At 36.3% G+C, this 22605-nt stretch overlaps 1 protein-coding gene and 2 long non-coding RNA genes across 4 annotated transcripts; all 3 read right to left on the minus strand.

Moving 5' to 3' along the window:
• Positions 1-1527: 1527 nt before the first annotated feature.
• Positions 1528-5605, minus strand: LOC148196027 (B3 domain-containing transcription factor VRN1-like). 2 transcript variants are annotated; one of them, XM_088094162.1, is made up of 8 exons: positions 5415-5605; positions 3497-3650; positions 2951-3365; positions 2733-2812; positions 2364-2619; positions 2215-2280; positions 2019-2104; positions 1528-1883 (listed from the first exon to the last, which is right to left on the minus strand). In XM_088094162.1, exons 2-8 carry the CDS (start codon positions 3587-3589, stop codon positions 1650-1652), a joined length of 1230 nt encoding a protein of 409 aa, XP_087950288.1. In that variant the 5' UTR covers positions 3590-3650; positions 5415-5605; the 3' UTR covers positions 1528-1649. The 2 variants fall into 2 exon arrangements, with proteins under 2 accessions (XP_087950288.1, XP_087950289.1); XM_088094163.1 differs by lacking the exon at positions 5415-5605 and adding an exon at positions 3835-4232.
• Positions 5606-8566: 2961 nt separating this feature from the next.
• LOC148196028 (uncharacterized) lies at positions 8567-11668 on the minus strand. Its single transcript, XR_015780669.1, has 3 exons — positions 10957-11668; positions 10549-10814; positions 8567-8720 (listed from the first exon to the last, which is right to left on the minus strand). It is a non-coding gene; the product is annotated as an uncharacterized LOC148196028 (long non-coding RNA).
• Positions 11669-16556: 4888 nt separating this feature from the next.
• LOC148196029 (uncharacterized) lies at positions 16557-19464 on the minus strand. Its single transcript, XR_015780999.1, has 3 exons — positions 18951-19464; positions 18543-18808; positions 16557-16710 (listed from the first exon to the last, which is right to left on the minus strand). It is a non-coding gene; the product is annotated as an uncharacterized LOC148196029 (long non-coding RNA).
• Between the last annotated feature and the right edge of the window lie 3141 nt (positions 19465-22605).

Raw genomic sequence — 22605 nt, forward strand, 5'->3', positions numbered from 1 at the left:
AGGTTTTCCAGTTTTAAATCACAGCAGCATATATAAGGCTTGTTCATAGACAGATTTACTTGTTTACAATACAGCTTCCTTAGCATAGTTTTCAATAGTAGTAAAAGCTCTAGAGTAGGTCCTGTAATTGGAGTTCTGTCCGTTCATCTGAAGTTCTCTTGCTGCCTTATACTCCAAAGGAGCTAGGTTGCAAGTGCTTCAGAATCTTTGTACTTTCACACCAGTTTACATCAAATTCAAGTTAGTTTACATGCAATTTTACTTTTCTTGCAAACTTCTACAGATTCCTCTACTGCTTTTACCTTTACGTTTCTGTCTTTTACTTTCTTGCACATTTACATTTGATGCTTTTACAATGCTTTCTCACTTCTACATCAGAATTCATTTTTCTGTTGATGATCATGTGGCTTTTACTTTTGTAACCTACTAAACTCAATTATGGATTCGTGCTGAGACTTAGTGAGTATAAAGTAACCGCCTATACACCAAGGAATCCGAAATGATCCTTGGCCATCAAAAGTAAAACCTAATGAACATCAATTGAGAGTTATTGTTTTCTTGTTAGACAGCTTTTACATGCTTTTCTTTACTGCCTTTAGAAGCTTTCTTTAAATTCCCAGTTCTGCATTTGATTTCAATTCCAGCACTTACTTTCTAACCTGTTTTTACTTTCAACAATGCAATTTAATCATTTGAAACTCATTCCAAACGTTTGATTTCAGTTTTGTTCCAGATTACTCATAGGTAGTAATTCTCGTTATCTCCCGGGCACCAGTTTTTCTTTGTTTTGAATGTTGAGTTTTGATTTCTGCTGCTAAATTCCAGTTCCAATTACTGTTTCATGATTGTTTCTACATAAGATTCATGCTTCTGCATTCAATAATTACAGATTTAGCTCTTAGTTTCCAGTTCTAGCCATTTAGTTAGGTTTTCTAGGTAGGTAGTTTGCTAATTTTAGGAATTTGATGTGTATATATTGTCAACATCTGTCTCATTCATTGGTTTATTTATTGGTTTAATCATTCACGAAGTCCTTTTTTTCGCGTGGAATCTCAATTTAGTCCCTTTGTTTTTGGAAATCTCAATTGGGTCCCAAATTTATGAAAATTGTAACAATTGGATCCTTTCCGTTAAATTGTCTCCAACGGCGTTAGTGTGTGTCTGACGTGGCACGCTGTAGTCTGACGTGGATGACGTGCCACGTCAGACACACACTAACGCCGTTGGAGACAATTTAACGGAAAGGATCCAATTGTTGCAATTTTCATAAATTTGGGACCCAATTGAGATTTTCAAAAACAAAGGGACTAAATTGAGAATCCACGCGAAAAAAAGGACTTCGTGAATGATTAAACCATATTTATTTGTTCATTTGGAAGACCTCTCTGCTACTGCACCTTTGTCTGTTAGTAACACTTCACAGAAGAAAAAAGCTTCAGCTACCTACCAAAACTAACGAACACATTTAACTATTAAGTTGTGGGAACCAAAGTACGCATATTCATGGCAGTGTTTACACGTTGTCCCTGTCCACAAACCTAATAATAGCATTGCAAACATGATAGCGTGTTCAGGTTCTGTATACAAGTTTGAGGATTAAAAACTAAAATGAATGGGCAATTTTACAATAAATGCTTCAAATGAATTCTCTAAGATTGTCCCCTAAAAATATGAACATCAAGTACTAAATCTTCTTCGTTTGTTAACTCAAAGACGCAAACATTTCCAGGTTGCAACTTACATTCTTTTGCAAATGGGCTCCAACCTTGAGACAGCTTTGTTGGAACAGCACCAACCAGTTTTACCCGCCATGATTTATTCCCAAACTGTAACGTCACCTGTTTCTTGTGGAAGTACTCTCTCACAAAATCAAGTGGTACACGCTACATCAAATTATATTTGCATCAGCTAGATATGATACATCAATTCTAACTATCAACAAAACTATAACAAATAACTAAAACCGATCACATATGGTGGCTAATAGCAACTTAATTTGCTTCATAACTAAAACCTACCGATCTGAAATCTCCCCTATGATTTGCCCTTATTTTGAGCGTGAAAAAAGGATTTACGGACGTGAACTTTGCTGCTTCTTGCATAGCTCCATTTGTGAATGACATGACAGAAAAACCACATGAATTTAGAATGAACCCTACACAATATTGAAATATCTTGGAAGATGTTATAAAAGTAATTAAAGCTATTATTTACCTTTGATGGAAAAAGTATCAATACATCTAAAGTCTTGGATTTTCGTAAGGTCAACATATTCTCTATCTGATTCAAAGGAAGAAATCTACAGTCATTACTTTACACAAATAGTACGGTGTAATTTGAAAGAATAACCAACTTAAGATTACCTTGTGAACTCGAACATTTATCTTGTGAAATTGGAATTATTGACACTTTAAAACATGGAGCTTGGCTCTCGGTTAGCTCAAAAATGCAAACATCCCCAACATTCAAATAGTTATGTGATACAAAAGCCCTCCATCCCTTGAAAAATTTGCCATTCTTTAATGTAACGTGCCAAGTTCTCCCATCCAAGACTTGAAGGAGGATATCTTGTTTGCCGGTTTCCTTCAAATACTTTTTAGTAAAGATGGACGGAATGACCTGAGTTTATTCTTACAAAAGTTAGGAAATATAAAAATAACGTAATTGTTCCGGCTTCAAACAAAAAATATTGAAAACTATGTTAATGGTTAAAAAGAAGCTTGACAGCTCACCAAAATATATCCATTCACGTTTGTATCCTTCAGGGTAACCATAAAAGAAGGAGTTTCAGATCTGGTTGCACCACTATTCTCTGAAACAATCGAACATGATATGTCATGAAAAAATCACTTAAAAGCTCAAAAGATCCCTATAAAGAAAAGGATGGTCATGAAATAGATAATGTTTTAATCTAACGTTTCCTTTTTAAATAACTCCACAAATCTAGTACCTTGAAGCAGATCAACTTTAACTTGGACGTGCTGAGGTAAACTGGAGCCTGGCCCAATTGGGTGTTTCCTTGGTTTCTTAGAAAGCCCAGGAAGAGATGGTGATGTTGGAGCTACCTCAAACAAAACATTACTAGAACTGTTTTGAGTGTTGTTGGAGGGATAATTTATTTCTACGGCACATGTATTGTATATGTGTACCTCTAATGTACATGTTTGTTGGTATTTGAACGTCACAAGATGACCGTAGCCAAGGGAGTAATAAGTGGCAAATTCCTTCCATCCCTTTTCCAACCAAACATTACCAGTACCGTCTTTAGTCCAACATAGTTCCCATTCAATGCCATCGGGAACCTTGAGAAACAAAGGGTTTAACAATCTACCACCATATTTCCGAGTGAACTCCTTTGGAATCATCTGCAAAACTTTATGTTAGAACACATGAAGAAATTCACAAGTTTCATCCTACATTTATATACCATGACAAAAGTTTCAGTGGAAATGGAAATGAACATAGAGAAAGAGTATGTAAAGGAAATAATGCTCACAATTTTTCCCTTTTGGAGAGTAGTATCCACAATAATCTTGAAGAAGCGGAACTCGGAGGGAAGAGGATCAATTCCTGGGCAAGAAGAAGTCATGGCTGATGTGACTCGGTTGGAATAAAAGGTCCCTGAGGTGAAACTCAGCAGGTAGCTAGCACTAGTGGAATCAGAAACAATGAATCAGCCGCCAAGAAAAACACATAAAAATCACAAAAGCAGCTAGCACGGTAGAGTGAAAATGGTAGACAAACCTGTTCATACAGATGGCACCCACATTGTAAAGCAGAAAAATGGAAACAAATTCAATTCAGAAACATTAATTATTTTCAACTTAGCTACACCTAGGATAGGGTGAGGGCAGAAAGCATTGGCGGCTTGGAACTAGGGTGTTCGCCAAGTGCACCTTATCGACAGGAAATAGAGAAAATATCTTATGATGATTCTGCATTTATCCATCAAGCTTCTTAGTGTGAGGCAAAACCAGTATGCAATTAATTTGATCTGATGATCTTCGGGGTTTTAAACTGTGAAAAAAGTAACAAAAAATCTTTTCTTATCCTGAGCAGGTTCAACCACGAGTAGGAGTTTAACATATGGCTACGGGTGGACAAAATAAACTGTACTGGACTGTATTGTTAAAAACTACACTAAACTAAAAACTAGTTTATCGGAACTGAACTAAAAAGTAATTCAGATGAAATGAAATGAACTATAATTTGCTTTATGAAACTGCAGTATACTAAACTGGTCTAAATTGCAATGAATTATAATATAAATTGAAGTGAACTAACTGTACTAATTTTTAGAATATATTCAATAGTTTTTTCTGGAAAAAAAAAATTCTAAAACAGAAACTGATAAAACAAAATAAGTTTCACTGTAAATTCAAATCTGCCCCATGTGTTGGTACCTAAAACCAAGAAGCAGTTTTATGAACACAAGGCCTGATAACATCATTCCTTATAGGATAAACAACATTCAGAAAGTGTAAACACAGAACATAATACTTCAAAAATGAAGTCAGCAAGTTGAGTGACTCCACAATATTATCATCCATAACATATGAAAGCCACGTAACTACTATATACTATTTCCGGATCCATCTTAATAAGGCACGGGTCCATTGATCTCAAATCAAGAAAATGCATTTCTTTATACCCATCCTAATTAGTAAAGAGGTCACAATTATGACCCATTAGAACAGGGACAATGCATTGAGGTTGACATCCTTAATATATACCTCCTGGAATAGATCCCAATTTCAAGATTAGATTTTTTAAAGAATATATGAGAATTTCATCATTAGATAAGTTGCATTTTGTATTTTCTCTCTGTATCTTAGCCTTTTCATTTCCTCCTTTCATATTATTTTCCATGAAATTACCGTTTCCAGATTTTCGATTTCTTTTCATCCCACATACATATAGCACTCATAATCTTTGCCAACTATGTATAGTCAAAAGGGGTATAACATTCTCCATATTGTTCAGCTTTATCTTCATGAATATCATAAGCCTAACTAAAACTAAAAAGTTCAGTATTTGGAACAATCACTTAATGATTCCCCAAAATCCTCACAGATTTCTCCTAAACTCTATCCTCCTTCAATCAAAACAAACTAGTTATCCAATGTCACCCCGCCGGTCTAAACGCGGAGTAAACATAAAACCAGAGTTAACCAATGTGCCCCATTGACAAAAAAGCAAAAAGATCATATAACACCCTTTCAAAGCAATAATCTTTCATTAGTTTCCATCAAACTCCTCATAAAAAAAGTCTAAGCTTTGAACAACATACAACACTAAAACATACATAATCTTGAAAGAAACCTAGAATTAGCAAAGAAGAAGATAAACACAACACAAGTCATTGAATTCATGAACGGAAAAAGAAAGAGAAAAAGTGTGTAAAAGAAAGACACCAGTGGCAAATGCAGCAAGCCTCCCTCAGCCCCAAACATTAAGACGCCTCGCTCAGGCCACAAATGTCAGGGTCACGGTGAGCAGTAGCACGGCAGGACCAGGGCAGGTCACCGTAAGTTGGGTTTTCGTTCAAGCTATCCTTCTCTGACTCACGTTCTAGGACAAAATGGAAAAGGTGGTGTGATGGAAAACAACAAGGTTTAGTTGCTTGATTTCGGAGACACTGAGAGATAGGATTTCAAAGTAAATTTTTGAATTTAAAATAAAATAGATTATAATTAATATAGAATTTAATTGATGTTATTATTAAAAAAAATTATTTGAATTATAATTTAATATAAAATAATACAGTTAACTATAATTTAATATAGTTAAATTATTTTTATTCACTGGTGTAGCAGACTGCACTGACGAGGACACACCATCTCATCGTTGTCGTGGAGTTACTTTTGAAGGACAAAACAAACTTGTGCTATTTTGGGAAACAGCAACATAATGTAGAATGAATCCCCTCTTACCATTCCACTTATGCTACTCACAAACAACTGTTGTCCAAGTGTTGTGTTTTCACTTGCTTCCTAATGTCACAACATTGCTTATATCAGTTCATTAATAATCTTTTAAATGAAAAATACAGTGTCATAATTACAATATTTTTAGAAGAATATTAGCTCCTGAATAATTATGTAATATATAAATATTAAACCGATTATTAATATAATTTATGCACATATGTTAAATTTTAAATAGATGGTAGTAAATTTGATTTAAGATGTCTACAATTTTTATTAAACATGTGTCTATAATTTCAAATCCTTTTTCTAACAAAATTGTCATAAACTAGACTCGTAACCATTATCTCTTTCCACTTATCTTATTTGCTTGATGTTCACTCTTACTTAATTTTATTTTTATGAAAAATTAATGTAGAATTAATAACATAAAATAAGAATTTGAATTTTCCACGTTAAAATTATTGTTATTATTAGTTTGGATTACTGAGTACATATGTAGGTGGTAAATATAAATTTTAAGTTTGAAATAGATTGTAAGTATTATACCTAGCAGTAAATTTAATTTTCTTACATCAGGTAAAGTTAATTTTGCATTTAACTAACAAAACGTCCTACATATATCAGGTTTTTGTCTTAATATCATGTCGAGTATCAAAATTATTTTATTTTTAATTTATATTAATAATCAGTAATAAAAAAGATAATATCAATCAATTTCAAATTAGTATTTATTTTCAAACATATATTTTTATCATATGAATTTTTATTATTATATTTATCTCTTCAATTATTAATATACTGTTATTTTAATTAATATATTTTCGTATACTTTTTAAAACTACTTTAAACCTGTATTTAAATATTTAATAATTTTATTTTTCTTTATTTTAAATTGCTAGAATAATAAAATTTTCAATTTTCAATTCTATAAGCTGACGACGGCGCCAGTTACTGCCGGAACCAGCGCCGATGTCACAGATGCGTGGGCAACTCTATCAGCACAAGCGCCGCTATCGTTTTGACCTTTTTTCATGCTTAAAACTGTGTGTGGGAAGGATGATGGAGATGGTTCGGTTTGTGGTGTTTCTGTAGGAAGTGGCGAGAAATGAAAGTGATGAAAGGACGAAAAGGAATGGAGGTGTAGAAGGGAAGGAAATGGAATTGAGGAAAAATGGAAAGAAATATGATGTAGCGGGTGATGAAAAGTAGATGTTATCTACCCTTGCAGAAGAACATTTTGACGAAAAATTACAAAGCATGAAGAAGCGAAATTGCGCACCTAAGAAGGAATTAATGTAAGGGAATTGTCTCTAGATTCTCCAACTCGAAACAAATGATATTCTGTCTCCTCCTACGTCAAATTTTCAATTAACCTCCCTCTCACTCTCGGCATTAGCCTTATATAATCTTCACGTTCCTGCAAATTCTACCCAGAAGTCATTATTCACCAAATGGATTGACCCTTTGCCAGAGTTCTTCCTGAATAAACCTTGAGATTTTTCTATTACAGAGTTTTTATGAGAAAACAAAACCCTAAATAAGAGATTTTGGATTAAACTTACCTTCACTACGAAACTGACCGATTCTGATTGGGCTCAAGCATGTGAATCCTACCGTGAGTCCAAAGTTGACAGAAACCATTCAAGAATGCAAGAGAGGATCTCCAAAATGTCACACAGTAGGTTTTTGGAAATGCTAGGGTTTGAAAATGGCTGAGAGTAAATCATGTAGCATGTGTTTGAAAACGTGGAAGATCCCGTGTTTTTGACCAAAATCTGGAAGCTCGAAGAATGTGGAAGCACAACCGTTTTTGTTTTCTTCTGCATCAGAGAATGGCCCACCTTATTGACAGGAAAGAGAAAATATCTTGACTGTGATGATTCTGCCATTAATTTGAACTGATAATCTTGGAGATTTCCAACTCTGAAAAATCAACAGAAAATCTTTTCTGATCGTGAGCAGGTTCAACTACGTATTACACAAATCTGCATGACAACGGCATTTATGGAGTAGCATCTCATCGTTATGGTGGAAGAGTTACTTTTGAAGCACTACCGAATCCTCTCTTACCATTCCACTTATACTAGTTACAAACAACCCTCCAAGTGTTGTGTTTTCACGTGCTTCGTAAAGGATTTTCACAACATTGTTTTATTCATTAATAATCCTTAAATAAAAAATACAGTGCCATGATTATAACTCTTTGGAAAAAAAATTAGCTACTGAATAATCATGTAAGATATAAATATCGAACCGATTATTAATATAATTTATGCACATATGTTAAATTTAAATAGATGGTAGTATAATTTGATTTAACATGTCTATTGTAACATCCCAAAATACAGTAATCACTATAATTCAGAATTAATTACAATTAACAGTAATCATAAACAGTCTTTGCATTAAAACAGAAATAAAAGCCTACTGGCTAATATTTACAGTAGCTGCTCCAAAATAAAACAGCAAATTACAGTACAACTTACAATGTTCAGAATTCCTCTAATTTACTAAAACCAGTACTGATTTACATGTCTGCATAATTATATACAGTATACCAAAATACAGTACAGCACTTTACAGTGTTCATAAACTAATCAAAATATAAAACAGTTCTGGATAAAACGCTTCTGCAGTACTGTACACAGAACTGTTAAAATACAGTACAGAAAATAACTAACAGCTACTATGGATCTAATCTCTACTGCTCCGATTTAACTTCCACTTCTACCAAGTTGGCATCCTCCAAATTTTCTTCTTCCAGCATTGTTTCAAGGGATGCACCACCATCTGCTCACATCCACAACGGATGATCATTGCATTTGACAAGACGGAAGTACATGGACAATAGACAACACAATGGAAAACGCAAGGGTAAGCTTATAATATTTAATTTATACAATTAACACATACGTTCACATATCAATTCAAGCGTGCAGCACATAAATTATCAATTCGCAATCATAAAATAAATATAAAAGACAGACTGTCCGGACTGTATGAACCATGTAGTTACAAGCGTCCTTGCACCCGAGTGATGTAGTAACTGGATAACATTAAACAGCTGCCACTCGAGGTTAGTCCCTCGCCCATATCTAAGCGATGAACGAAGAACCTCCTGCCATTCCCACGCATGACTACCCCCTTCTACGTGAAGATGAGTATCACGGAATATCAGGACGGACAGCGAGTCCTAACTTATCCAGGTTCATACTTTACCATTCAATATTTCACATTCAACACATCAGAGACGTTCCTCCTTGGAACGCTCTTTAATATCCACTTCCAATAATTTCTTCAAAATATATCATTCGTTCATAATAACCAGTTCTCTTTATTCCCTTTCTCATTCTGTGTTTCATTCCCTTAACATTTTACAACATTCATTCTTTGATCAAATAAAACGAAAGTATTACAGTACTTTTGACCACGCGTTTCTGAATAAAAGAAACGAACCGTGTACTCACTTAATACGTTTCAATACTTAATAATTTGAAAATACTGATCTTTTAAAAGAGGTGGATGATACTTAGAAAGATTTTGAGTGTACAGAGTTCAGGTAGAATCCAAAGGATAAAACCAGTAAGAAAATGTTTAGATAAACAACCAATATAATTGAATTTCAGAAAACAGCACTGCCAGTCAAAGAACGAACGTTCAGAATTTAAATTTGGACGAACATCAATTACGTTCGCTCAGAACTCAATAATAAGGACGAGCGTTCAGTTAGAAACCGAACCCTGCTGTGGACGAATGCTAGGTCAATGACCAAGCACGAATCAGCACTAACGCTGGTTATAACCCAAGCGCTTTATAGGACGAGCGTTTCGGTATAGGACCGAACGCCAACTTTGGACGAACGTTCAGTATAAGGACGAACGCTCTCTAGAACTAACGTTCGACATAAGGTCGAACAACAATAAGGACGAACGCTCGACATGAGGCCGAACGTCATTGAGGACGAACGCTCGACTTAAGACCGAACGTCACTTATTTATAAAGTTTTAAATATTGATCTATACTGAGCAGAACGAACGCTCATTCACTCAATTGGGGGACGCTCGTTCTCGAGCAGAATTCATTCCAAATGAATGAATTCCAATCTAAGTCATGTTAACCAAAAACCGAACGGTCCAAGACCGTACAGTGACGAACGTCCTTTTAGCAACAGAGAATGATCAGAAAATTTAGATTTTTCACACTTAGCAGAATTTTTCCAGATTTCCATTTTCCAACTTTATACTTCCATTTCAGGTTTAATTCCCTTCAAACATCATCATCATGCAGATTTCAACATTTAAAATCATTCCAACCACACAATAGCCATTCTCCATTCATCCATAATCAACTCAACATGCATTTAAAACAAATTCAACATCAAATATAATTCATACAAGCCGTATCAGTTCATGACAGATTCATCCAAACCAGAATGCATATCAGATATCAGTGATCATTTCTAACAACTCAACTTTATATTTTTCACACATGCAAAACAAACCAGAAATCATATTCCATATCAGTAAACGTTTCTAAATACTCAAACATCATGCTTTCCATATATGCATCTCAGATCATAAATCAAACAGTATAAATTAAACATATAAACTTCCCTTACCTGTTACTGCAGTGAAATTCCAATTGTTTAAGGTTTATCTTGATCACTCACAGTTCTCTACCCAAATGAATTCACTCCACGACTTTCACTAAATCTAAAATACCAAAATAACATAAAGATCAAACCTATAACTCATTCATGCAACCAGAATTTTGATTAGCATGAACTCAATGGACAATTATGCAGAATGAGAACTTACCAGTTCAGTTCTCAATTCTGTTCGAATCAAGTTGATGTTCACGGTGCAGTGACAGTGTTTACAGTATCTGAAACAGAATTTGAGGAGATGATGAATGAGTAATTTTAGAGGGAAGATGAGAGTTCTCAGAAACTCAGATTTTTATCCTTGCATGCAACTGATACAGTGTTCCTAGAAATTTTAAGATTAGATTGTGGTTTGGAGCTTACCAGTTACAGAATCAAAAGAGGTTCGGATCAAAATGGAGCTTGCTGGCCCGTGAATGTTCCTATGGTTTCAGAAAACGGATTGGAGTTGAAGGAAGTGAGTAATGGCAGAAGGAAGATGAAGGTTCGTAGAGAAAAGTTTGGAGAAGATGAAAGGTGTGATCCTTGAGGAAGACGAAGTGTGAGTGTGAGTGAAAGAGTTTTCTCAAAACTCAGAATTTTGAGTGGATTCCACATCAAACAAGAGAGCGTTTCACAGTCTGCCACTTGCACACCAAACCCTGCTTGGAATTCTCTCCCGTGACACTTGGCGTGTGTGCATGCACAGATTGGTGCGTTTTTAATGCACTGAGTGTGTGTGACGTGGTGCAGTTTCCAGAGAATGGTGGAGCTTGATTTCAGTGCATTGCAGGAAGAGATTTAGCAGATTTGAAGTAGGATTAAATCAACTCAGAATTATAGTGCACTAATCTGGTTTAACACAGAATTATCATTGCTTAATTATATAGGGTCTTACATTCTCCCTAACTACAAAAATTTTCGTCCTCGAAAATTTATAAATTACAAGCAAATAAGTGTGGATATAATTCCTTCATTGCACTCTCTACTTCCCACGTTGAATCTCCAGTCTTAGCATCCCACACCACCTTCACTAGACGAAGGTCTTTTCCTTTATGCAGCTTGGTGCGTTCATCTTCAATGCGGACTGGTTGCAGCTCCAATGTTCTATCTGGACGCAGTTGAATGTTTTCCAGTTCCAATACATGAGAAGGATTAGATATGTATCTCCTAAGCTGAGACACATGGAAGACTGGATGCAGATTTGATAATTGAGGAGGCAACGCAAGTTCATAGGCTACTGGTCCAATCTTCCTTAAAATTTGATACGGCCCTATGAACTTAGGAGACAGCTTCTTTGGACGCACAACTCTTCCCACTCCAGTGATTGGATTCAGTCTCAGAAACACATGATCACCTGCAGCGAATTCCAGTGGTCTTCTCCTCCTATCAGCATAGGATTTCTGCCTGCTCAAGGACGTTTTCAACCTGTCCTGAATCAACTTAACCTTCTCGGTTGTTTGCTGGATGAGCTCAGGTCCAGTTAGCACGTTCTCTCCCTCTTGAAACCAGCAAAGTGGTGTTCGGCATCTTCTCCCATAAAGTGCTTCAAAAGGCGCCATACCAATGCTAGACTGGAAACTGTTGTTATACGTGAATTCCACCAGTGGCAATACTTCATCCCAAGCGCCTAAGTGGTCCAGGACGCACGTCCTCAATAAGTCTTCTAAAGTCTGGATTGTACGTTCAGACTGTCCATCCGTCTGAGGGTGATATGCTGAACTCATCTGCAGCCTGCTTCCTAATTCACCTTGCAAAGATTGCCAAAACCGAGATGTGAATCTCGTGTCTCGGTCAGAAACTATGCTTGAAGGCACTCCATGAAGACGAATTATCTCCTTGATGTACAACTTAGCCAAATTTGTCATTGACATCTTCAGATTCACGGCTAAGAAGTGTGCGCTCTTCGTTAATCTGTCCACGATCACCCAAATTGAATCATGATTTCGGACCGTACGTGGCAGATGGGTCACGAAATCCATAGAAATGCTGTCCCACTTCCACTCTGGGATCTCCAATGGTTGAAGCAATCCTCCTGGACGTTGGTGTTCTGCCTTAGCACGTTGGCAAGTCAAACAAGATGCCACAAAGCGTGCAACATCACTCTTCATCCCAGGCCACCAGAACGAACGCCTGAGATCTTGGTACATCTTAGTCATACCGGGGTGTATGCTAAGACGACTATGGTGCGCTTCCTCCAGTATAATTCGTTTCAGCTCGCCATCATTGGGAACGCACGTTCTGCCAAGGTAACGTAGCATACCGTCCGTCCCAGCATTAAACTCCTTGGCTTTGTCTGTACCGAGAGCACCAAAGATCTTCACCATCTCCTTATCTTCACGTTGCTTCACCCAGATACGATCAAATATGTTACTGGATATTCTAAGGTTACAGCACTTGATACTACTTGGCTCCAATTCAAACTGTAACCTTAGATCTCTGAAACTCTCCACTAAACTCAACTCTTTCACCATCATCAACGAGGCATGAACTGCCTTCCTACTAAGGGCGTCTGCCACTACATTAGCCTTCCCGGGATGATAGAGTAACTCAAACTCATAGTCCTTCAAAAATTCTAACCAACGTCTCTGCCTCATGTTCAGCTCCTTCTGATTAAATAAATATTTGAGGCTCTTGTGGTCACTGAAGACTTGGAATGTTGATCCGTATAGAAAATGCCTCCAAATCTTCAATGCAAAAACGACTGCTGCCAGCTCTAAGTCGTGCGTTGGATAGTTACGTTCATGAATCTTCAATTGGCGAGACGCGTACGCTACTGCCCTTTTCTCTTGCATAAGCACACAGCCCAAACCTTGATGAGACGCATCACAGTACACTTCAAAGGGTCTGGACGTGTCTGGAATGATCAGCACAGGAGCGCTTGTCAACTTACGCTTCAGCTCTTGGAAACGTTCCTCACACACATCAGTCCACGCGAACGGCTGATCCTTCCTAGTTAACTGGGTAAGAGGAGCCACTATCTTGGCGAACCCCTCTATAAAGCGTCTGTAGTAGCCCGCAAGTCCAACAAAACTCCTCACCTCAGTGACCGAACGCGGGCTCTTCCAATCTAACACTGCTCTCACCTTTGAAGGATCCACTGCAATGCCTCCAGCCGACACCACATGCCCCAAAAACTGGATTTCCTTCATCCAGAATTCACACTTAGATAATTTTGCATACAATTCCTTCTCACGTAACACTCCAAGTACCAGTCTAAGATGTTTCTCATGCTCCTCTTCGGTCTTGGAATAGATGAGAATATCATCTATGAATACAACTACGAACTCGTCCAAATAGGGCCTGAAGATGCGATTCATGTACTCCATAAACACGGCTGGAGCGTTCGTCACTCCAAATGGCATCACCACATATTCATAATGTCCATACCGTGACCTGAACGCTGTCTTATGGATGTCTTCATCTTTAACTCTGATTTGATGATAACCGGATCTCAAATCAATCTTTGAGAACACTGCAGCTCCATGCAGTTGATCTAGCAAATCATCTATCCTTGGTAAAGGGTATTTATTCTTGATGGTCAGCTTGTTTAATTGCCTGTAATCTATGCACAACCGAGAGCTGCCATCCTTCTTCTTCACTAAGAGTACAGGCGCTCCCCATGGTGACACACTCGGTCTAATGAATTGTTTCTCCATAAGCTCCTCAATCTGCTTCTTGAGTTCAACCAATTCCGCAGGTGCCATCCGGTATGGCTGAACGGATATAGGGGCTGCCGTTGTCACCAAATCAATGGTGAATTCAACTTCTCTAACAGGAGGCAACCCTGGTATCTCATCTGGAAAAACGTCCATAAATTCCTCCACAACTGACGTTCTCTCTCGACTGCCAATAGCGGACGTTCGTTCATGTCTCAAATCTCCAAGCTCTTGGTCTTCATGCGTCATGATGAGAAAACAGCTTGCACCTTCCATTATATCTTCCTTCAACTGGCCAAGCGTTACTGTTAACTCTTCTTCTTCATCATTAGGAAACACCAATTCCTTGTTACCACAATCTATAAGAATGTGATTGGTGGTCAACCAATCCATCCCTAGAATCACCTCCAACCCTTGGAGAGGTAAGCAAATTAAATTCACCTTGTAACTACGTCCCTCAACCACAATAGGACATCTAATGCATACAGTAGACGTCCTAATCTCTCCAGCTGCCGGGGTAGAAACCACCAGGTCGAACTGCATATTCCTCTCCACTAATCCCAATTTCTCAACACACGCCTTCGAGATGAAGGAGTGAGTCGCCCCCGAATCAAACAACACATGACAGGATACTCCACACAGCAAGCATTCACTGGTTATAAGGTTACCTGAGTTAGCTGCTTCCGCCCCAGTTATTGCATACACACGACCCGCTGCTTGTGCTCTACCACCTCTCGGTTGATTCCTTCCAGCAACAGGTGGTCTCGTCACTGCCCGTCCACTCATATTACACTCGTTATTTGAGTGTCCGTTCCTTCCACAAAGACTGCAGTACTTTCCTCCAGCTAGTTGAGGGCATGCATTTCTATAGTGTGGTCCTCCACACCGGTAACAAATAACGTTCCCTTGTACAGGCTGTCCAACAGGAACGATCGCTTGTGATCCGCTTGTATTAGCTGGTTGGTTTGGACGAGCGTAAGGTAATCTTCTTTGAACAGAACCTCCTCTGGACACTATTGGTCCCCTACTCACTTGTTGCTGTTTCTTATGTCGTTCAGCCTCTGCCATGTTCTTCTCCAACACCTTAGCCCTCTCAACCATGGCAGGAAATGTCCTTATGCACAAGCTTGAAATCATGACTTTCAAGTCACTCCTTAGGCCGTTCTCAAACTTCCTACACTGCCACTCCTCGTTGGTGGCCATCGTATAAAACCGAACAAGGTGCTTGAACTTGTTGGTATATTCTGAAACTGTCATCCCACCTTGAACCAGTTGTAAAAACTCCACTTCCTTCGCAAACCGTACGCTGTCAGGGAAATACTCCTCGTAAAACTTACTACGAAATACTTCCCAAGTGACAGGACGTTGAGCTTCTACCAGAATAGCTCTTGTGCTCGCCCACCAATGGCTTGCTTCCCCAGTCAACAAATATTCTGTGTAAGACAACCTGTTCTCGTCCGGACACCTCTTTGCGTTGAAGATTCTCTCCATGTCCCCTAACCATTGGTCTGCCTCATCAGGGAGGCCCTTTCCATTGAATTTAGATGGATGGTGTTGGAGAAAACTCTCCAAACTCCATTCGGCATTTGGTTGGGCAGCGTTTGAAGAAGATGCTCCAGGCGCACCTCTAGTTGCAGCCAGTATCTCCATCAATTGTCTTTGCGTGTTTTCAGAATTAACACGCGAAGCCTCCAAACCTTGCATAGCAGCTTGGTTTTGCTGCATCAAGGTAGCATTCTGCTCCAGTAACGTGGTATTCTGTTGATGCAGTCTTTCCACCACGGTTTCCAACAATCTAGTGTTGCTGGACGTCTCGGACTCATTCGGTTGAGGAGGAGGAGGCAATCTAGGTGCCATTTGTTCTCTGGATACAGAGAAAACAAACTAACGTTAGTTATGTTCAAGAGTTAAAATAAAGTAACTCATTAAACATACAATAAGCACACAGCAAAACACAGTGCACTCATAACCCTACAGTGTCCTTTAACAAGAACAAAACTGCTCTGATACCAATAAATGTAACATCCCAAAATACAGTAATCACTATAATTCAGAATTAATTACAATTAACAGTAATCATAAACAGTCTTTGCATTAAAACAGAAATAAAAGCCTACTGGCTAATATTTACAGTAGCTGCTCCAAAATAAAACAGCAAATTACAGTACAACTTACAATGTTCAGAATTCCTCTAATTTACTAAAACCAGTACTGATTTACATGTCTGCATAATTATATACAGTATACCAAAATACAGTACAGCACTTTACAGTGTTCATAAACTAATCAAAATATAAAACAGTTCTGGATAAAACGCTTCTGCAGTACTGTACACAGAACTGTTAAAATACAGTACAGAAAATAACTAACAGCTACTATGGATCTAATCTCTACTGCTCCGATTTAACTTCCACTTCTACCAAGTTGGCATCCTCCAAATTTTCTTCTTCCAGCATTGTTTCAAGGGATGCACCACCATCTGCTCACATCCACAACGGATGATCATTGCATTTGACAAGACGGAAGTACATGGACAATAGACAACACAATGGAAAACGCAAGGGTAAGCTTATAATATTTAATTTATACAATTAACACATACGTTCACATATCAATTCAAGCGTGCAGCACATAAATTATCAATTCGCAATCATAAAATAAATATAAAAGACAGACTGTCCGGACTGTATGAACCATGTAGTTACAAGCGTCCTTGCACCCGAGTGATGTAGTAACTGGATAACATTAAACAGCTGCCACTCGAGGTTAGTCCCTCGCCCATATCTAAGCGATGAACGAAGAACCTCCTGCCATTCCCACGCATGACTACCCCCTTCTACGTGAAGATGAGTATCACGGAATATCAGGACGGACAGCGAGTCCTAACTTATCCAGGTTCATACTTTACCATTCAATATTTCACATTCAACACATCAGAGACGTTCCTCCTTGGAACGCTCTTTAATATCCACTTCCAATAATTTCTTCAAAATATATCATTCGTTCATAATAACCAGTTCTCTTTATTCCCTTTCTCATTCTGTGTTTCATTCCCTTAACATTTTACAACATTCATTCTTTGATCAAATAAAACGAAAGTATTACAGTACTTTTGACCACGCGTTTCTGAATAAAAGAAACGAACCGTGTACTCACTTAATACGTTTCAATACTTAATAATTTGAAAATACTGATCTTTTAAAAGAGGTGGATGATACTTAGAAAGATTTTGAGTGTACAGAGTTCAGGTAGAATCCAAAGGATAAAACCAGTAAGAAAATGTTTAGATAAACAACCAATATAATTGAATTTCAGAAAAACAGCACTGCCAGTCAAAGAACGAACGTTCAGAATTTAAATTTGGACGAACATCAATTACGTTCGCTCAGAACTCAATAATAAGGACGAGCGTTCAGTTAGAAACCGAACCCTGCTGTGGACGAACTGCTAGGTCAATGACCAAGCACGAATCAGCACTAACGCTGGTTATAACCCAAGCGCTTTATAGGACGAGCGTTTCGGTATAGGACCGAACGCCAACTTTGGACGAACGTTCAGTATAAGGACGAACGCTCTCTAGAACTAACGTTCGACATAAGGTCGAACAACAATAAGGACGAACGCTCGACATGAGGCCGAACGTCATTGAGGACGAACGCTCGACTTAAGACCGAACGTCACTTATTTATAAAGTTTTAAATATTGATCTATACTGAGCAGAACGAACGCTCATTCACTCAATTGGGGGACGCTCGTTCTCGAGCAGAATTCATTCCAAATGAATGAATTCCAATCTAAGTCATGTTAACCAAAAACCGAACGGTCCTAAGACCGTACAGTGACGAACGTACCTTTTAGCAACAGAGAATGATCAGAAAATTTAGATTTTTCACACTTAGCAGAATTTTTCCAGATTTCCATTTTCCAACTTTATACTTCCATTTCAGGTTTAATTCCCTTCAAACATCATCATCATGCAGATTTCAACATTTAAAATCATTCCAACCACACAATAGCCATTCTCCATTCATCCATAATCAACTCAACATGCATTTAAATCAAATTCAACATCAAATATAATTCATACAAGCCGTATCAGTTCATGACAGATTCATCCAAACCAGAATGCATATCAGATATCAGTGATCATTTCTAACAACTCAACTTCATATTTTTCACACATGCAAAACAAACCAGAAATCATATTCCATATCAGTAAACGTTTCTAAATACTCAAACATCATGCTTTCCATATATGCATCTCAGATCATAAATCAAACAGTATAAATTAAACATATAAACTTCCCTTACCTGTTACTGCAGTGAAATTCCAATTGTTTAAGGTTTATCTTGATCACTCACAGTTCTCTACCCAAATGAATTCACTCCACGACTTTCACTAAATCTAAAATACCAAAATAACATAAAGATCAAACCTATAACTCATTCATGCAACCAGAATTTTGATTAGCATGAACTCAATGGACAATTATGCAGAATGAGAACTTACCAGTTCAGTTCTCAATTCTGTTCGAATCAAGTTGATGTTCACGGTGCAGTGACAGTGTTTACAGTATCTGAAACAGAATTTGAGGAGATGATGAATGAGTAATTTTAGAGGGAAGATGAGAGTTCTCAGAAACTCAGATTTTTATCCTTGCATGCAACTGATACAGTGTTCCTAGAAATTTTAAGATTAGATTGTGGTTTGGAGCTTACCAGTTACAGAATCAAAAGAGGTTCGGATCAAAATGGAGCTTGCTGGCCCGTGAATGTTCCTATGGTTTCAGAAAACGGATTGGAGTTGAAGGAAGTGAGTAATGGCAGAAGGAAGATGAAGGTTCGTAGAGAAAAGTTTGGAGAAGATGAAAGGTGTGATCCTTGAGGAAGACGAAGTGTGAGTGTGAGTGAAAGAGTTTTCTCAAAACTCAGAATTTTGAGTGGATTCCACATCAAACAAGAGAGCGTTTCACAGTCTGCCACTTGCACACCAAACCCTGCTTGGAATTCTCTCCCGTGACACTTGGCGTGTGTGCATGCACAGATTGGTGCGTTTTTAATGCACTGAGTGTGTGTGACGTGGTGCAGTTTCCAGAGAATGGTGGAGCTTGATTTCAGTGCATTGCAGGAAGAGATTTAGCAGATTTGAAGTAGGATTAAATCAACTCAGAATTATAGTGCACTAATCTGGTTTAACACAGAATTATCATTGCTTAATTATATAGGGTCTTACATCTATTTTATTTTTTAACTTTGATTTCTCTTTTTATTGAATACGTGTCTCTAATTTTAAATTCTGTTTCTAACAAAATTTTCATAAGCTTCAAGTTTTAGACTCGTAACCATTATCTTCTACGTATCTTGATTGCTTAATGTTCATTCCTAATTAATTTTTATTTTATGATTAAAAATTAATGTATAACTAATAATATAAAGTAAAAATTTGAATTTTCCATGTTATTATTATTATTACTATTGGTATTATTGTTTGTTATTTTGAATTACTGAATACATATTTATGTGGTAAATATAAATTTTATGTTTGAAATAGATTGTAAGTATTATACTTACCAGTAAATTTAATTCTATTACTTTAAGTAAAGTTAGTTTTGCATTTAACTACCATAACATCCTATATTATTCAGGTTTTAGTCTTAATATCATGTCGGAGTATCATGATTATGTTTAGTTTATATTAATGATACCAATATCTCATTATATTCAATATTAACAATTCAACATCTTACTTATACAATACATTGCTAATATCTATGACAAACATTATATTTCAACTACATAAGAACAATTACAAATATCTCAAAAATCATCATTTGTGTTATCCACATCAAAATACTTTAAATATATATATATATATATATATATATATATATATATATATATATATATATATATATATATATATATATATATATATATATATATGAGTTTGCTAAATTGCGCACGCTCTTTTTTCAGTGGTATATTTTAGTAATGTATATATACAAGATTTTTGTAGACAAAAATATCCTCATATATTATGGATTTTAAATTTTAAAGTCAAAAGTATTTGAATAACAAGAAAGCTCCAACCCTTACTCACCCTCCTCATTTCTCTCAACCCTTCCTTTTTCATCTCTCACCCCAACATTTTCTCTGCCATTCCTATCATAGCTCCAACTAAAAAAATAAGAAACATTTACGGTTAAACAATTTTTTACAAAAAATGATTTTATAATGAGTTTTCATTTTATAATTTTTGTCTTATCTAATTTTATCTAATTTTCACAAGCATAATGACATTAAAAAATTGGTAATTGGCCTAGAAAAAAATAAAAAACATTCGATGTTAAACAATTTCTCAAAAAAATGATTTTGTAATGAATTTTCATTTTATAATTTTTGTCTTATCTAATTTTCACAGTACAATGATGTTTGAAGGAATTGGTAATTGGCCTAGAGGATTTTTGTAGAGATGTCAATATCCACATATGATGAAATTAGAGAGGTTAGTAAAGATGATAAAATTGAACAGATTTTGAATAAACCTTTGCTTAAAAGCGAATATGCTAATGAATCAACTCTTTACAAATGTAAATTGTTTAACTGTGTTTCTTATTTTTTTCAGTTATGGCTACCGTAAAAATGAGGAAGAAAATGTTAAAGTGATAAAGATAAAAAAAAGATTGAAAGGAATAACAAGGTGAGTAAGAGTTTATAACTACACTAGAGATGACGTGTGTGTATATATATATATATATATATATATATATATATATATTTCATGAGTTAGGTTGAGTATAGGTAATGCGCTGTTTATTATCTGTCCCTCGTCTAAAAATTACTGTTCATTACCCGCCTGTTTCCCTAACAACGCATACGTAAACTTTTAATATCATGTATTACAACACTCTTAAAAGATAATATTTTCAATAGTTGAAAAATTTTGTCCTGTTAGTTTTTCTTTATTTATTTTAATAATTTGACAAGTATATGCACTAAGATAATCCGTATTATTATATAAGTTAGCATATTAGATTAAATCATAAAACTATAACTTTTTATTTATTTTAAGGTGTATTAATTTGTAGTTTTTTTAGTGATAAGTATTAGTAGTGGGCCAGTCTCCAGAAAAAAGAGGTCGGTTGAAGGTAATTTCTTCACGCACCCCTATGTTTACTTCCTTCACCCATACTTTTAGAATTTCAATTATACTATAACTGAAACTAATAGAAAATAATTTTTTAAGTTCTTCCGTGTTTTAGTTATAGTTTCAAACTGTGTAATCATATATATTTTGGATTTCATAATTTGGAGTTCAAAAATTTTATTTTTATATGTTTCATATGGTACAATTTAAAAGGTAGATTTGCATTTTAAATTATACAATTTGTAATAAAAATTTGAATTTTAAATTGTATAATTTGTTATATGAATTTAAAATATATTTCCAAATAGACAAAAAAATCTTCCAAAATCAATCATCTTAGAAAAATCACAAATCGAAATTTTAAATTATATTTTGAATTATATAATTTATAATCTGAATTTATATTTTTGATTATATAATTAATGATATAAACTTAGAAGATGATTTAGAATTTAAATTAAATTTCGAATTATATAATATATAATACAACTTTAAAAACAATCAAAATGTAAATTATATATTTCAAATAGTAAAATCCACAATGAAAAAGTCTCTCCTCCAATAGCACTGTTGTCCCTTTTGATGTGGCTTTCCAAATTTTGAGCCATATTCTCTCCCACAAGGAGAAAATACTAAAGCTAGGTTCCAAAGGCATTCTCTCAATAAAATGAAACGGCTCTCCAAAGTTCCCAAATGGAGTTGGGTGTAGGACGTTGCAGGCTTTCGGCAGTGTGGAGGACGCTGATGCTGTGAAAGAAGGGATAATATTAGGATTTTTAATATCTTTTAGTCAAGGATAGTTAGGTAATTTTTGTAAGACTATGGGGGTGTAAAAAAGAAAACATGTAATTGCAGTAAGAAAGACCCCTAGATGAAATCCACGAAGATCCAGTACCCGCCGTTGTGTGTTTGGTGGCCCATATTTGGAGGAGTAAGAAATATAAACGAAGCACCGTTTTTTTCTCACTTTGGCGCTGAGATTGAGAAAAGGGAACTCTCACGAAACTCAACTCTCTCTCTCTTTCTCTCTCTCTCTCTCTCCTTCACCCTCTTCTCTCTGCAGCCAATCCCCATTTCAGATCGAGCCCTTCTTCTTCCTCCACCCTTTCCCATTCGCTGTGGTGACTGCTCTCTCATCTTCACCACCAAGAGTAAGTTCCTCTTCCACACCACTTTCTTCTCATCTCGTATTAACCGTCAGCTTCTCTGACTTTGTCTGCTTTTCCC

This window comes from Vigna umbellata, chromosome 7, assembly GCF_029865625.1.
Source record: "Vigna umbellata cultivar VRB3 chromosome 7, Vumbellata_1.0, whole genome shotgun sequence".
NCBI classification, from domain to species: Eukaryota; Viridiplantae; Streptophyta; class Magnoliopsida; order Fabales; family Fabaceae; genus Vigna; species Vigna umbellata.